The sequence below is a fragment of the Astatotilapia calliptera genome, chromosome 4, assembly GCF_964374335.1.
Source record: "Astatotilapia calliptera chromosome 4, fAstCal68.1, whole genome shotgun sequence".
NCBI classification, from domain to species: Eukaryota; Metazoa; Chordata; class Actinopteri; order Cichliformes; family Cichlidae; genus Astatotilapia; species Astatotilapia calliptera.
The window spans coordinates 5,923,538-5,940,705 of NC_137425.1; the positions used below are offsets into that span (position 1 = coordinate 5,923,538).

The following is a 17,168-nucleotide window of genomic DNA, read 5'->3' on the forward strand; positions in this document are numbered from 1 at the left end:
CCAGCTGTGGAAACCAGACTGTCTCACACACAGGAATGCTTTGAATTCTCCTTCTTCAGAATAGTCACATTTTCTTCACACTGTCCCTGTCATTTCTGTACCAGGAATGAGCTGCTACTATGAGAGGTCATCTTCAACTGTAGATCCCACCAATGGCTCACTCACTCCTAGCTCTTTTGTGTGTGATGGCTTCTCTCTATTCTGTCTGTCTGTCTTTTGGTATCTCTGCATCTGTATTCTCTCCACTTTTATTATCTCCATATCTCCCCCTCCCCCCCAATCTCCTGCTTTTCTTACTCTTCTGTTTTATTATCAGTCTGTCTTTCTGTCCCCTTCAGGCTAACCCTCAAACCTCCATCAGGAGCAAACAAGGCTCCTTGACATTCAATTTCCTGCTTGCCATGTACTTCTCTATTGTATGCACTTTTCCTCCTTTTCTAGGACTCTTTTTGTGTTCTTTGAATAGGTGGATGGATGTGGCATTGGACGAATAGGTGGGCTGATGGTTGAATGGGGATGGATGAGAAGGGAACCGGGCTGTAATTTAGTTTATTTTTTTTTTTATTTATTTTTTTTTATGGATTTTTGGGTGTCAGACTCAGTTGCTGATGCTTTAACAGCAAGGTCACTTTGTGGGATGTTTTGGGATTTTTGGCCTTGTTCTTGACAATAGTTTACTGAAAGCTATTCGAAGGTGTCAGCGAGAAAAACAGGAGAACAAGCGTCCTTTGATTTATCAGGTGTCAGGTGCCCTGTAGCTCTTAATTGTGGTGTTAAATGTAACTGAAAACCAAGTCCTGCAAATTTCATTTTCCATCCACCACCAATACTGCCAGCTATGACAAAATACATTTATTTAAGTTGATAGAAAAAACATGTCAGAAGTCTTTGAATAGTGTTTTGTTGAATGCAAGAGTGATTAGCCTGAAAATCAATAATATTCTAATGAAATCATGTTTAGAATCTATCCATCCAGAGTTTTGGCTGTGCCAGATGTCATAGGGCACCCGTCCATGGTACACCCTGGACAGGTCACCAATCTATCACAGGGCTAACACAAAGACATAGACAATCTTTTATGCTTACTTTACATCTTTAGCCAGTTCAGAATGACCAGTTAACCCAACCCCATACATTCTTTGGACTGTGGAAAGACGTCAGATTAACTGGAGAGAACCCATGCAGGCTCTGCAGAGAACGGCCTCAGGCTGGATTCAAACCCAGGATTTTCTTGCTATGAGGTGACTGTGCTAACCACTGTTCCATTGTGCCATTTTAGAAAATAATACAGTAATAGTAATAATAATACGATTCAGCTTTTCTTTAATCAAATGGTTACAAGTATAAAAAACTACGAGTGGGATCACTTCTTTTCAAAAAATCATAATATAGTGTCGTTACAGTGTCCGTAAACTTACCTGACCCTAAAAGGCCTAATTTAAAGGAAAAAGAAAGCAACCCAGTTGGGGAGTATGGCCTTAATGTCTTATAATAACAGAAAACTAGCAAAATCTTAATTTGACAATTTACTGAGCCCTCGGCTAGACAATTTAAAACACATTAATTTACAAGTTGTGAACTAAAGGAGACTTTGTTGAACACTGACAATTTATCATAATTGGTAATATGAGCCATATTCTTTATTCTTTGAAATTAATTCTTTGACACCAAAGTTGTAGCCTTGGTAACTTTGTCAATGCAGTCTTTGTCTTCTACTAAAAACTCAATCGTTACAAGATTATATTAATCCAATCAGAATAGGACATCTTCCAATAATTTCAACAAAATTAACTAGACCATTAGTTTTAGTTTATTATTGGAACTCAGTTAATAATCCTTCACCGTTTAACCCTCACTCCGCGGATGCTAGCTAGAATGACTCTGGACTTCGTCATTACTAGACTAATCTGTCATGAATCGAAAGCCAGACAACTAACTAATTAATTAACTAACTACAGAATGTTCCAAACCAGGCTATAGCTAGCTAATTTTTCTCTTTGATTAGATTGCACTCCAGGCAGGTGAAAAACTGCAAGTCAGTCAATCCAGTCTGTTGGAAATTACTTAGTAATTAGTGTGTGTGTGAATATGTGGGTGTGTTTGTGCTCATGAGCCTGCTTGTTTGTGTGTGTTTGCAGTGAGTCCTGTTGAGAGATAAATGAGTCTGGTTGACATTGTCTGGAACAGGTGGTGAAGTCAGCAGGGAAGACATACAGACAACTCTCATGCACACACACACATACTGGCACTCCCAATTTGACTTCAATGCGGGTTTTTTGGATTGTTTGGGAGTGTAGCCAGTCTTTGATAAAGAAGGAACAATAGGTTTTCTTCAAATTACTTCCATACTGAGTGGCTGATGTATTGATTACAGAGACAGTGAACCCACATTAAGCATTCACAGCATGTTTGATTTACCGATTTATTTTCCTTTTATGAACATTGCATGCTGTTTATTTGCCTCTGTGTGAACCAGTCAGTGTGCTAAAGGAACTATTCACTCTAAAACAAGTTATTCCGATTTACACAATAAAAAGGGCACAAAATTTACGACATGGGGGGGTAATCTGTAAACGTGTGTGTGTCTTTTCAGGTGAGCGTAGTGCAAGACTCTGTGAATATCTCAGGCCAGAACACCATGAACATGGTGAGGGTTCCTGACTGCAGGCTGGCGGAAGAACTTGGAGATCTGTGGGCAAGCTCCAGATTCACCGACTGCTCCCTGTGTGTTGCTGGCCAGAAATTCCAGGCACACAAAGCCATATTGGCAGGTGAGAATATCCTTTGTCACATGTGTAAGAGGTTATTGCTACAGCTTTATATTTAGCCTTCAGGTGCTAAAACCCAGCTGGAAACGTTGTTTAAAGCAATACACTTACTGCTTTGTGTTGTCTGTGAAGATAAAATGCTTTTAATGAAGTTTATGATTGATAAATAAATTAAGACATTTAGAATTTTTGTGGTCCAACTTTAATGTCTTCTTTGCAATAATACATTAGGGGAAGTAATTATTTCACGTGTATAGTTTTTATAGTAGTTTCATTTATTGGTGAGAGACAAATTATCAGTTAAGATTGTCAGACAATAATTCTGAAAAAGAGGGAGAGTGGAGCCTAAAGAAGAAGCACATTACGGTCTCCAGACCTCAGTCCTATAGAAAATTAATTGACAGAGCTGAAACTTGCTGAAACTGAGTTGCCAAGCAATGGCAAAAAACCCTGATGGAAACCCATGAAGAATGATCTTGGATCGTCTGTCAGATAATTGTATTACAAACTGTTTATTTTTGTTTTTTAAACCAGCCACAAGTGCCCCTTTAAGAAACTGCAACACGTTGGCTTCATTTGACAGCGCTGAGGTTTCCGTTAGATAAAACATGACTGATTGTTGCCTGGAGCTGCCATGTTCATTTTATGAACATTCAAGTGACTTGTTTTAATCAAACTTTGCATCAATATGACTTTGGAATCAGCGGGGGCTGAGAAAACAATCACACCATTGTCTAAAGTACACAGTGATATGCCATAGGCAAACGATGGGCAAACTTTCTTTGCAATGTTTGTTTTAATCCTAACAGCTAGTGTTGTTAGACTAGTGGCAACATTTGGTTGATTGTTCCCAGGAGTATACTTGTCTTTTCTTTTTGACAATGTGTTTTTGTGCACAGTACTTCACATTAAACACTGATGCATTAAATTCATTTTAGGATTCTCTTTTTTTTTGTTTTGTTTGATGGTCGCACATGCAGTCCAAAAAACACATCCGATTTAAATTCATGATGCTTCCTTCAAGATTATTTACTTGGGCAGCTCTCTACCACTTTCAACGTGTCCTTTTAAATTCTTTCCTGGAAGTTCTGACCATTTATCACGTTTGTGGTGCTTGCCTTCTTTTCCTCTTTGTATGAAGATGGTCACCCCCGAGTTGAATTTAATTTTAGAGAAGAGGATGAAGTTGCATTGATATAAATGGGGGTCTAATACCCTGTTGTTGTTGTAGCCCCCCACAAATCAGCCTTTTTGGTAAGCCTGGTGTAGGTGCGCTATGGTAAATTTTTGCCATGCCTTAGGTTATTATGGACTACAAGAACCATGTTTCAGGTCAACTAATGACTTGTGACTTGAGTTCTCCCTTCAGACTTACTGCTGTTTGGTCTCTTGGTCTCAGCCACAAACCTGCCATGATCACCAGTCTGCTGCTGCTTCCGTTTCTTTAGTTTCTCCCTTTATTTGGAGCCACAGTAGCTCATCTGCCTCCATCTCACCATGGCCCTAGCATGTCATATGTGTTTTACCAACCTCGCATGTCCTACTTCATGATTCCTCTCTGTGGTCTTCCTCTTTTACTTCTGTCTGGCAGCTCCATATTTAACACTTCTACTGCACACCTCACCAGTGGCTTGCTTGACTCATACATGTCCTGCACCACCCTCACATACTTCTCTGCTGCTGTTGACTTTCTAATGCAGTACCATAGTTCCTCTCTTGGCACCCTATCATATGCTTCCTCAATGCCTACAGAGACCCCGTGGAGCTCTTTCTGACCTTCTCTATACTTCTTCATCAACACTCTCAAAGCAAACATCGCGCTTGTAGTGCTCTTTCTCGGCATGAAGCCATACTGCTGCCCCTCAATATATGCTAGGTCAGTTTGACACAGAAGTTCAGGTTTGCTGTCTAAGCAGGTTTGAATTCAGTGGTGAGATTGCAGATGCACAAGTGCAAATAGTCAGAACCAAATGTAAAGTGGTCCATTGGTACACAAAGAAGTGGCCTCGAATGGGGAAAAGGGCCTCATTTAAGTAAGGTCTGTTTTATTTTATATATACCTTGTTTCTTTTATTATTTTATTTACTCTGATGGTAAAGAATATAACACCTTATGCCTTTGTTAAAATTGGTCTGTATTTAGATTGAATTGAAATATTAAAATTGGATGAAAAAGTAGTTCATTGACATTGCACTCTAATCCACCGTTTATATTAAAATACTTTGAATTCAAAGTTTTATGAGGGTGGTGGAGTTTGTTATTATTCATAGAGGAGTCTGTCATTATTCTAGGCTTCACTGGAGAGTTTTCGTTTCGGTGTGAATGCTGTTACAGAGGCTTTTCCACTGTGACGAGAACTAAATTCTGGGGGAAATACTTCATCAAATTTTTAATTTTGATGAATAATTTTGCTCGCCACGGGGATGATTAAATTTGAATACATTGAATATCCGTATTCGCTATTGACACCTTCAGCACCTGTGTGTCTTCATTGGCCTTCAGGAATCCATATTGATGAAAATAAAGTTTCTCACACTCTCATGCAGACAAGCATAAACTTGTTTCAGATATTGGCACTTTGATGACAGCCAGCATCAGCTAGTGAAAAGTTTGAAGAAACTGGTGAACTGTGTGTCTCTGCGGAGACGAGGGGAGGCTGTTCATTATTGGATTTGTTGAAATGTGTGTGTGAGGAGCCATTTTAATTATGTGCTGCTGTGGTTTGGGGTCTTCCCCTTTCTCTCTTGCTACCGTGCTTTCTCTCTCCGCTCAGTCCAGATGACGTACCTCCTCCGCGTTACTCCCCCTCTAGGCTGTTCCCGTGACAACTCTGCTGTCCGTTAATCGCCGTGGAGACGGACAGAGTGGGATCAAACGGCGTAGGGAGAGTAACTCAAATTGGCTGTGCATTGGCCATGTGATCTTTGTACAACTCACTCTCTTCCCGTCGCTTACCTTAATTTTATACCCGCTTCTACATTTCTTACTTTTCTTCTTTCTCTTTCACTCAGGCTTTTTATTTTTTGCTCCTTTTTTATTCTTTATTATCTTCCTTTGACTGTATTCTTTTCTTATCTCCTTTTCCCTGTCTTTTATCTGCGCCTTTCTGATTGTTAAATGTCTTCCCAGTGGTTTTCATGCTTTTCTCTCCTCTTAAATTGTGCTCAGTTCCGCTTTCTCCCCATGTCCATCCCTCTTCTTCCTTCCTTCCTTTCTCCTCTCCATGCTTTCTTTACTGTGACCTCTTCCTTATTCTTTCTCTCTCTCACCCACCCCTTCGATTTGCTACTGCAGTATGAGCTCACCAGCTGCACCAGACAGACTTGGTGTAGATTTGTTCCCAGAGTCCTACCAGGCCATTCAGTGCAAAGCTTAGTTTCCATGCAGACATTAAGACAGAGAGAATGTCTAGGCTAGGCGGACTCCCGATCAAGTCATTGAAGCGTAACAGGACCAAACTTTCTAACTTCATCTAAGAGTACTGATATTAGTACTACGTCTTCAGTTATGGATCCATATACATAATGGATAAAGTATGCTGAAGTCTTTAACATGGCACTTCTTAATATCCTGTGGACAGCAAGACTCTCTTAAAACTTAATTTTCTCAAAAAACATTTTGTGGCTAGCTTGTCTTACCTCATATATACACAAAAGAAGTATCCTTCCTAAGAGACGGGAGAATAGGAATATTTGAAGGTTATGTGAATTTCCATTATCAACTAAACAAGCTTGATAGTTAAGATGCTATCCATCATTTATTTAATGTTTCAACATTTTCACTGGTGTGAGAACACGAGCAATTCCTTTGATATTGAACAAACTTTTACACTGTATCAGACGAAGTTCTGGACCGCCTACTCATTCAGCCCCAGAAACACATGCCATGAAACTCCTGTTGCAGTTTTTGTGCTGATGTTAAACGAAGCTTTGAATTTGAATTTGAAAACTGACTTGCATTATTATTAAAGAATGCCCCATACGCTTACAAAATAAGTGCTTGGTGCTTGATTTTTTATTATTTTTTTTATAAACCTGTGGCAATGGGACTTCAAAGATTAAGATTTTGTCTGTTTCTCATCAAATTATCTTCTCTACTATAGTAAAATGACTGTGACAACTTAAGTAACTAAAATGAACACCATTTATTTCCAATGTCCCACCTTTGCTAAAACTCTAAACGTGTCGTAAGTAACATGTATGAAAATGTTAAGAGACTTAGTGTTAGCCATTTTTATTTAGTGGATTTGAGATTCTCCTGTAGCGAGTGAGTTTCTGACCTTATAGCCTCAGTGTCCATTGTTAATGCTTATTCAGTTATACAGTATTATAGCTATTTGTGGCTTTGGCAGTTTTAATGGATGAGACCGTGTAACCCAATGAGTAATTAAATGGTTAGATAGCTTTGCGTTAATAACTCATTATTAAGTGTCTGAATTAATTATTATATCACTGACTTTGACACATACTTAATAATGTGTTACAACATTTGTTAGATTTTAATGACTAGCTAATAAGGCATTCACTTCTGAATAATAATGTGAACTGTTACCCTTTCAGTGCATAATCAAACTAAGCGAACCATGTCAGAAAAGCGTGGCTATAGTATATATGCGACTCTGAGTAAAAGGCCAAGGTCTACCTTTGTAGGAACACATTCTTACTCTACTAGTAATAACAGTAGCTGGAAATCAAGTACAGGCTAAGCTCCATCTGTGAGGCTGTGCTTTATTCTGTGCCAAAACTAACCACTGTCACCACTGGGACGACAAGAGAGAAAATACAGTGTTGTTGCCTTAAGCAGAACTAGAGGGACAAGATGCGGTGATTATTTTAAGCCTGCAGAATTATTAGACAGCAGTAATTTGAAATTTTAAAGAGCTCTGTTTGGGCCGTCATGTTCTGCCTGTACTGGAGATTAAGCATGACCTCTCCAGCTGGGGTCACGTCTGGGATAACAACAGTGAAAAACACTGTGCTTAAGCTTTCACTAAATACGCAAAACATTAAATACATTAATATTTCCATTTTATAGCCATTGGGTCATTGCTTTTGCTTCTTTTTTTCCTACTAGACTTTATCTTTGTTATTTTGGAGATTGTCAAAATGTGCAAAAATGTCTTTAGCAAAATATACAATATAAAATCTGTGTGAACTTAGATTATAAGAATACATTTTTCATTGCAAACCCTCTTTGTTTCTTGTTGTGACTTGGCAAATAACCAGCAGCTCTTTTACATTGTTTCTCTCTCACGGCTTATCACTTTCTATAAATGGAAGAATAGTCTGAACTTTCCTTGAGAGGATTTGTAGACTGTGCTGTGATGCAAAAGCCGTGTGAAAAACCATATCTAGGAAAGGAAAAAAAAAAAAAGAAATAGCAGTTGAGTGGTAGCAAGTGAAAGTGCAACTAAAAGAGGAAAACAGATCTTTATTAGGGCATAATATATGAGATAAGCAACACTCAAGTCGGCCCATCAACGCTGAATACTGGCTAAACAAACGAGAAAGGCTGTCAAGAGTCTGTCAGCAGAAAGGAGCTGACTTTTTCCACATGATGCCTCTACTGCTGTCACTGCTGTCAGTCATGTCCTTGCTCTCCTCCGGCCCTGTGGCAAGCTGTTAACGGATATCAGAGACCTCACCGTGTATCAACATTACACTCAATAACAAACCCTCTTTTCTCTGTCTCGGCCTTTTGTTTCTCTCTGTCCCAGCTCGCTCGCCGGTGTTCAGTGCCATGTTTGAGCACGAGATGGAAGAGAGTAAGAAGGTGAGTTGACTCTGTCGCTCCTGCTCCCTCAGTGCATGGTGAGTCAAATGTTTAAATTTCAATCTTTCCTTCTGTTGCATCAGGAAGCACTTGCCTCTTTAAACAAGTGTGGCTGCACATGTTCCTTCATGTCTTGCTGACTATTATATGGTGTCATCACAGCTACTATATGGGAAAAAATCCTTAAGTGATTATATCATTATCACTTGTATAATCTTTGATATTTCTTTGATGGCATAAAGCGTGTTATTTGTAGACTTAACAAGACTGTATCAGACAAAATGACTGAAGTCTCTGTTGCTTTCAGTATGATCACTCTGTTCCTGGAACTCAATTACAATGTCATGAGGGAATTGGTTTTCCTTTTGATATCTCTTTTTAATCTTTTTAATATACATATCTTTTTGCCATTTTTTTGTGCTGCAGTTTGTGCCTGGTGTTGCTGCTGCTCAAAATGTTCATACCTCACATCAAAATTCATTAATTTAATGAAATGGGCACAGTAAATCTACTCAATTTGTTATTTTTTTTATAAGTTCTGACTTTAGTGAACTTTAACACATGCATAGGTGCCATTGATCAGTAGCAAAATGTCTTGACAGTACTGACCTTTAAAGGAAAGTAGAGAGAGTCTAGTGGGAATATTAACTGCTCCAAAGAGGGAAGTGGTTTGCAGACAGTTATAAGGCAGGAGTCGGTGTCATAAGGGTGTATTTTAAATAACCTGTCTGACGTCGTCCTATTTACAGTGGAGATGATGGAAAGATGATGCTAGTTGTGATAACTTTCTGCCTCTCCTATAACTTCTTATTTAATTATGTAAAACTAAAGTGTAAGTACTGTGGAGGTATGAATAGTTCTGAGAGCTATTGTGACTGATTAGTGTTATTAGCAGGTTGACGGTGTGGATTCAAGCTTCCTGTTGCTACAGTTCTGCATGCGAGTAGCTTGATAATACTTTTAAGAGATGGAAAAAACGTTGAAGATTTATGTGCAAATTTATGTAAAGTTAGGTAAATGCAATCCAAGTTCCTCTTGAGGCAAGTGTCGCAACTCAACAGCCATCCTGGAATGAATCATTGCAGTTATTTCCTGTCCCAGAATAAGCTATAAAGGCTTTTGCCCCCCCCCCCCTCAGTTTTATAACAGGGTGGTGGCACCATCAGTGTCTCTGCTTTTTTCCATTCTAATGCACATTAGGGATACAGGAGCTAAAAAGTAGCTACTCCCTCGCTACAATAATGAGCAGAAAGATGCATCTGCCACCAGAAAACTAAAAGGGTCGTGAACCTCTCGTGTGTCAGTGTAACAGCATGATTGGCTCATTTGTTTCCTGTTTCTGTTGTTGATTTGCTCTTTGGGAGCATTTCAGAATTCTCCCATAAATCCCATAAATATAATGTCTCTGATGCCATTCCCCTTCCAGTCCTCATAATACAAATAATTAAATTAGTTCATGGTTTAGTGAGGCTTGGTCACGAAATTAGTGTAAATAGGGTTAAGTTTAGGTCTGACGTGATGGAAACAAAACAGTGTTTGTGTCTGTGTGTGCTTGTACATGTGTGATGCACTGAGTCTCTCTGCCACAGTTGGTTGTGTTGATCTGATAGGAGGTGGTGAGATTCAACTGTGGTGATTTAGCCGTCATGTCAGCGGAATATTGATGCCTGCAGAGCTCAAATGGGGAAATTATAAAGCACAGAGCCAGGAAATGCATCTTAATTGCTGTTTAAGTAGGCGTCTTCATCAGAAAGAGGGAGAGATTGTGGGCCACGTCCCCATACGACTCAGAGAAAACAGATAGGTGGGTTAACACTCCTCTGCAGCACTCTATAGAAAAGAGACAAATGAGCTCATAAAGAAGCACTCTGATAGAGGACTGCTCTGTGAATAGAGGGGAGCTTCAGACACTGTAACTACAGGAGTTGTCTATTTATGAGACCTGGTTGGGCACTGCCTTCTCATTACGCGAGAAAGTCCTGTTATGTTTTTTTCTCATGTGATTTCCAAGGTAGTTTGGTGGTAGTATGTCTTTTTTATTTCATTAACGCTCCAACACACGTTAGAAATTAGCAGAATGAAATTGGTTAAGTGTAGAAAAAATAGAAAGGAATTAGAAATATAACGATTCTGATGAGTTTGAGGTTAATTTAGAAACAATAGGTGTGTTGTTTTTGATATTATACACATTGATGTTATTTTGCCTGTTAGAATTACAAATTTTTTCACGGCTTCATGTGTTTGTGTGATTTGTGCATTCCTGCAAAAGGCTACCATGGCAGACTGCAGGCTCAGACCAGAAGCTTTTAGACTCTGCTTCGATTATTTCTCAGTATGATTATGTTGGTGTTGAGTGGTCAGAGTTGACACAAATGCACTAAACTGTTGGTACACCCAGTCTGACCCTGCTAAAACGCCGCTGGTCACTGTGGTGACGATAAAGCACTGTTATAATTGGTTTATTGCTTTGTTCTTCTTGTCAGTGTGGAGGGGAAAGGTTCAGGTTACCGTCACTGTGCCATAGAGCGATAAAGCCTACTTTGATTGCTGCAGGCACCGTCAAGGAATGAATGCTCAGGATTAATTCTCCTGAATCTGCTGAAAAGAGTTAAATAAATTTACTAGAATGTAGTTTTGCTGAAACGTGTTTTGACTGCTCAGAAGGTTCTTCAAGGTGTTTTTTTTCTTTCTTTCTCTATTGTGATTTTGGAACATGTTTTGTTGTATCACTGCGTGTGTGTGTGTGTGTGTGTGTGTGTGTGTGTGTGTGTGTGTGTGTGTGTGTGTGTGTGTGTACACTAAACAAGGTGAGAGAGTTTAAGTCAGGTGGGTTTTGGGAAATTTACATGAAATAAAAAAGACACTGCTGCCATATATAGTTTTGAAGGATTGTCAAAGCGTTTGTTTTTCTTCTCTTTTCTTTTATTCTGTTAAACCCTGCGTGTATTCTCCTCTCCTGTCCTCTCTACCCGTTCAGAACCGTGTGGAGATAAATGACGTGGAGCCAGATGTCTTCAAAGAGATGATGTGCTTCATCTACACAGGCAAGGCCCCCAACCTGGACAAGATGGCTGATGACCTGCTGGCTGCAGCTGACAAGGTACAAAGAGTGTGTGTGTGCATTGCACCTGCTACTATGTACATTTACACACAAGCTGGTATGCATGATAATGTTCCCAAAAATACACCTGGGAAGCACCAAATGCTCCTCAACCTCTAAACACACATACTTACACATCCAAACATACTTTTATAGCAAAGGATAAAGCCGACCCAACTGTGCAAGGTAAAGACATGCACACACTTCCAATGAATCGTTTTCCTCATTGTTTATTCTTGTACTCATGCCGGATATTCAGTGTTTCCTGTCTGTTTCTGTAAAATCACATTTTGAGTGAGTCTTCTGTACCGGAAAGATCTTGTGGTAAACTTATGATATATGAGCTTTAGCTGGCATAGTTTGCATGTGATACCATTTTTGTTTGATTCTTTTTGTATGAACTAATTTATTCACAGAGGAGTCCAAGCAGTGTAAAGGCTTTAGTAGTGTTTACCTTTGTATGTTTTTAGTATTTATACCAAGTCATCTATATTCACCTTGGTTGAACTTGTTTTACTCGTCTTGGTTATCGCAGATCACTAATGCATTATTTTTCCGTGCTTGTTAAATAGTGGTCGGTAAATGTGTATCATTTTATCAGAGACTAATTAGATTACTAATTAGTTACTAGCTCTAATTTTTTTTTCTTTTTACGTGATTATGAAATCACGAACATTCCTAATAGTCGTAGCTTAATGTGCAAATTTGGCTCAAAGAACCATGTGACTCAGCATAGCTTCACTGCTCCCACGATCTTAGACTTTGTAGAAATTTTGCCAAAGGGTTTAAAACACTTGCAACCAAAAAACATTTAACCTCCTAAGACCTGAACTCTTCCACGGCATGCATTTTTAATTTCTCTTTGAAATTTGGGCATATTGGGACCTGATGAATGTAAAAACAAAGAATTACCAGATTTTTTTTTTTTTTTTTACCTGATTTTTGTTTCTAAGGAAAATAAGAGCCACATATGAGGTATAATGTCCTTGTAAGTGGATATCAGGCCCCAGTAGAGCAAAATTGAGTATTTTGGTCTAAAATAACCCAAAATGTGATGTCCACATGTGTGGACGCCAGGTCCTAGGCGGTTAACTCGTCACTAGTTTCCTAACTTGTGTCTTTGGAGCAAGACGGATAATTCCTGTCTTTTTGGCATTCAACAATAAATATAAACTGGTAGTTTTGGGATTTTCATGAACCAGTAGCCCTATTTAAATCTTTCCACATGCTTACTTGTCGTTTTAAAAAAGTCTTATTTAATGACAAATCATTTAAATCGACTGCTTTATGTCACTGAATGTAGATAGACGGAATGTAACTTGTTAAATTAAAAGGAAGTACTGCGACATTAAACTGTAGTCTCCGCTAAACCTCTACGAGTCATCTTGAAGTGTGTGTGAATATGAGAGAAGGTTATTGTAGCTGGTAATTTTGTAATCAGACTCAGTGGAAATAATTTTTTGCTTCTCGTGTAATGCTATTCCATCATCAGTTCCAACTCAGTATGCATATCTGTCACTTACCCTTCTCTTTGCCATATTTTTTTCTTATTCAATTTAATGCTTGTTGCGACTGCGGTGGAGTAATTCTGTGTTACCGTATCATTACACACCGCTGCTACAGTTGTTGGTGGCAGCGCTGTTTAAGTAATTTAGTTTACCTGCTGTTTATCCTCCCTCTCTGTCATTTGTAGTATGCTCTGGAGAGGTTGAAGGTGATGTGTGAGGACGCTCTTTGCACGAATCTGTCTGTGGAGAATGCCGCAGAGATCCTTATCCTGGCCGACCTGCACAGTGCAGATCAGCTCAAGACGCAGGCTGTGGACTTCATCAACTAGTGAGTTACACGCTCACGCTGAGATCATCCATCTTGAGAACTACCTCCACACTAATGCAAATATTTTTTTCACCGACACACGCACGCTTCTGCGTTCGGCTTTTTGTCAGGGGATGTCATTAATTTTCAGTGGGAGCAATTTTTGTCTCCCGAGGAAATTTAATTTAATCTCCAGATCAGATGATTTTGCTGCTGTATCATATTGGTCCATTTAGCAATAAACCTCAGCTGCTGGTGTTAATCGTGTTGCGTGCAGCCTGTTTAGGTACGATGTGGCCTATTAGCATCAATGACTACTATTTATGTCCACCGACAGGTGATTGATCCAGTGTTTCAATGCCCACTTGAAACAAAAGGCTTTCTCTCAGTCGCTACCTGAATTGCCTATCACCTTACCCGTGTTTGTTCAAACTGTGTGCCTTAGAGCCAGACACATTTTCCATCCCTTTGTTCATTCCTCTGTCCTCTCTTTACAGCTTCATGTCCTTTCCTTGTTCCTGCCTGGGCTTCGTCTCCCTCCCTTTTCCATTCACTCCCATTATCCTTTCCTTTCCCCCCTTTTCTCCCCGTCTCCCACCTCTGTTTTGTGCTTAAGAGCTCATGTGTGCCTAAAGGTGTTCAGTAATGCAGATTTCTCCCCCTAATCCCAGTCATTAATTGTGGTTATGGGCGTTATGACAGTTTAATTTGCGACAGCGTTGTTGTGGTGGTGGGAAAATTGGCCACAGGGGACTCCTGGCCAGCAAAGCGTTATCAACTCAGCTCCTGCAGACACAATCGACAGCAACAAGAGCAGCAAAACAAAAATCAATTTAGAGGACAAATATCGAAAACGGACGACACAGAGAAACCAATAATCCTACCCCCAGAAGCACCTTAACCTCTTTCCACACCAGTCCTTACAAGCAGTTTACAGTCATGTAGTTGAGACAATAAGAGTCCTCTTTATCCTTCCTCTGTCTCATTTATTCGTCCTCACCAGGGATGCAGCAGAGAGGAAAGGCACCTAAACTCTCCTAATCCACTTTGTTTACAGAAAAGCTTACAGAGTTTTTTTTTAGACCAGCATGTAAACACAACACGAGTAATGTGAAGCACAGACAAAATGCCTTTTTAGTAGATTTTTTTTGGTAACTTATAATTACCACTGACTGGAGACTATAGTTTGATTTACCTTCACATCACTGCTCTACTCCCAGTCACTCTCCCTATCTCCCTCCCTCCGTGACGTTTGATTACTCTTTGTCACCTCCCTTTTTCTTTATTTGTCACTGCTGCCGTCTTATTCTCCCCTCCATCGGTCCATCCCTTCCCCTCCTTCTCCTGCTGTGGTTGCTCTCCTTGTGCCCTTTCACTGCCCTCAGCTTGAGCGTACTGGCCATTACTGTGAGCAGGGCTTCACTTCCTCCACAGAGAATAGGGTCAGAGGTTGGCTGGAGGTCTGGAGCTGCTGTGTGGAAACCATAGGACCACACATTCACGCAGACACACACACAAACAGCCAGGAGCAGACGCGCCAAAACATAAACACACGTGTACACGCACACGCATGCGGTTGTTTATTTACACACAATAAAACATGAAAAATGTCATTAAAGGCCACACAGCAGTGTGCGTGATAGTGCATCCCAGCACCCTGAGGGTGTCAGGAGGTTGAAGACTGCCACAGGGTCTGCTGGTGTAAGCTCAACCACAAGTAAACTGATCAGCACTTAATTAGAAAACCTTCCCAACTTTTTCCTCCCTTTTCCCAACTAAGGAAAAACAATTTAGTTTAAATGTCTGAGGATCTTTCAAGAGCAAACAAATGAACAGTTAATGGAATTAATTCAGCTGAAATAGGCACATGCTAGCCATCTTTATTTCTCCTCATTACAATACCAGGTGTGAATAATGAAACCTAAACGTGAAATGCTTTGAAAATGGGAACTAGTCATCATTTGTGTGCCTTTTTTTGCTTTTCACAGTGAGATTTTCATGTGGTCTCTAAAATGAACCATCTATCTGTTAATATTGTGTTCTGCTTACTATATATACTATAATATATGAATTATAGTACATGTTAAGAGTACTGTGTAATAGTATTGTATAAAAGAGTCCAAAAAACCAAAAGATTTAGTTCATTAGACCCAGAAAAGCAGCAAATCCTCACAATTAAAACTTAACAAAAGGTAATGTTTAACATTTTTGTTTAAAAATCGACTCTCATAAATAAACAAATGATCATAATCTTTCCTGAATAATTTCCTGTTCATTAGCTGATTAATCAAGTAATTATTTCATGATATGATATAAAAAACATTATGACTTAACCTTTTTATCGCATGCCTGTATATTTGTGCAACTTTAATGATGCCTTTTTATTTGTGTGATGTTATTTATCACAAAGATGACCTCAAAGGTTAAATATTTAAAAATATAAAATAAATAACAGCCTCACCAGCTGGTATGACAAATCTGTAATGTCTCAAAGCTGCTCTCCACACAGATGGAGTTTTATAATCCCAAACTCTTTCTCTCTGAAAAAAGATTAATTTGTGTACTTTGTTTGGATATCTGTTTAGTTTCTTAATTTAACATCTTTTCCTGCTTTCCGTTTCCTTTGTATTTCATTTCCCTTTTTTCTCTCAGTCACGCTGCTGATGTGATGGAGACATCAGGATGGAAATCCATGGTGATCTCTCACCCACACCTGGTTGCGGAGGCCTATCATTCTCTGGCCTCGGCCCAGTGTCCCTTCCTGGGTCCCCCAAGAAAACGGCTGAAACAGTCCTAGTGGTCGGGAGCGATTCTCCCGACCTAACCCTGCTGCTTCCTCCCGTACCAGCAGCCTCACTGCTCCTCTCTCCCAATCCTACTTTTGTACCTATAGCATCCCAAGATGCCCACAACTGACGCCTAGGGCTTGGGTACATATATAGCTAGGGCAGCTATACAGCTGGGCAGCACAGAGAATTATTGGACTAATGCTATAGAGGAGGTACTACACATCACTGTAAGATGAACTGAGTGAATACCATAAGACCTGGACCTGGATATTTAAGGATTGCAAGCCCAATGCCTTGCTTATTCCATATCCATCATCAATGATATTGGAAGGCTACAACTCTATTCTGCCTGTCAGGCACGTAAAGAACTGATCTCCTGTCTGAAAGTGAAAAGTCAATGTTGAGTCCCTGAAAATATTTGTCTGTGACGTCTTGACTTCTACAGTGTTGTGACCCAAACTGTGCTTGTGAAGAGACAAGTGAAGAGGATCAACCAACAGGAAAGTGAAGGACTGTTGTTCCCATTATTGGAGACCTTAATGGTGTTCAGGTTATTGTTCTTCTAAGGCTTGAACAATTGTCTTTATATTTTTTTTCCATGAAAGAATACAAATGTAAACTGTTTAACTATTAAAATCAGGCAGGCACATCGAGATGTTTAGCTCAGATTTTGACTATTTTCCGAATAGTGACAGACTTCTGCCAGATTGTTGTCATTTAGCAAGTAGCGCGAGGCGCAGTCGCTCTGTTTGAATAATAACATCGATAACAGTACGGCTCTTGGGTGACTGAGGACATGACAGTAATTTTACAAGAGTCCGATCAAAGTATTCACTGTAATCTATAGTGGGCATGTTTTAGTGGGCAATATTTTAATATCTAGTGGGCAGTGTTTTAATATAATTGGCATAGTATTTGTTGTCT

At 39.5% G+C, this 17,168-nt stretch overlaps 1 protein-coding gene across 4 annotated transcripts in view; it reads left to right on the plus strand.

Moving 5' to 3' along the window:
• The window catches only part of spop (speckle type BTB/POZ protein), a 96,387-nt gene extending 79,680 nt beyond the window's left edge, over positions 1 to 16,707 (plus strand). For all 4 annotated transcript variants that reach the window (XM_026164225.2, XM_080300135.1, XM_026164226.2 and 1 more), the window contains 5 exons: positions 2,594 to 2,771; positions 8,485 to 8,540; positions 11,518 to 11,640; positions 13,334 to 13,476; positions 16,108 to 16,707. In XM_026164225.2, coding sequence (XP_026020010.1) covers positions 2,594 to 2,771; positions 8,485 to 8,540; positions 11,518 to 11,640; positions 13,334 to 13,476; positions 16,108 to 16,252 — 645 coding nt within the window. In that variant the 3' untranslated portion in view covers positions 16,253 to 16,707. The remainder of the gene's footprint in view (positions 1 to 2,593; positions 2,772 to 8,484; positions 8,541 to 11,517; positions 11,641 to 13,333; positions 13,477 to 16,107) is intronic.
• The last annotated feature ends 461 nt before the right edge of the window (positions 16,708 to 17,168 follow it).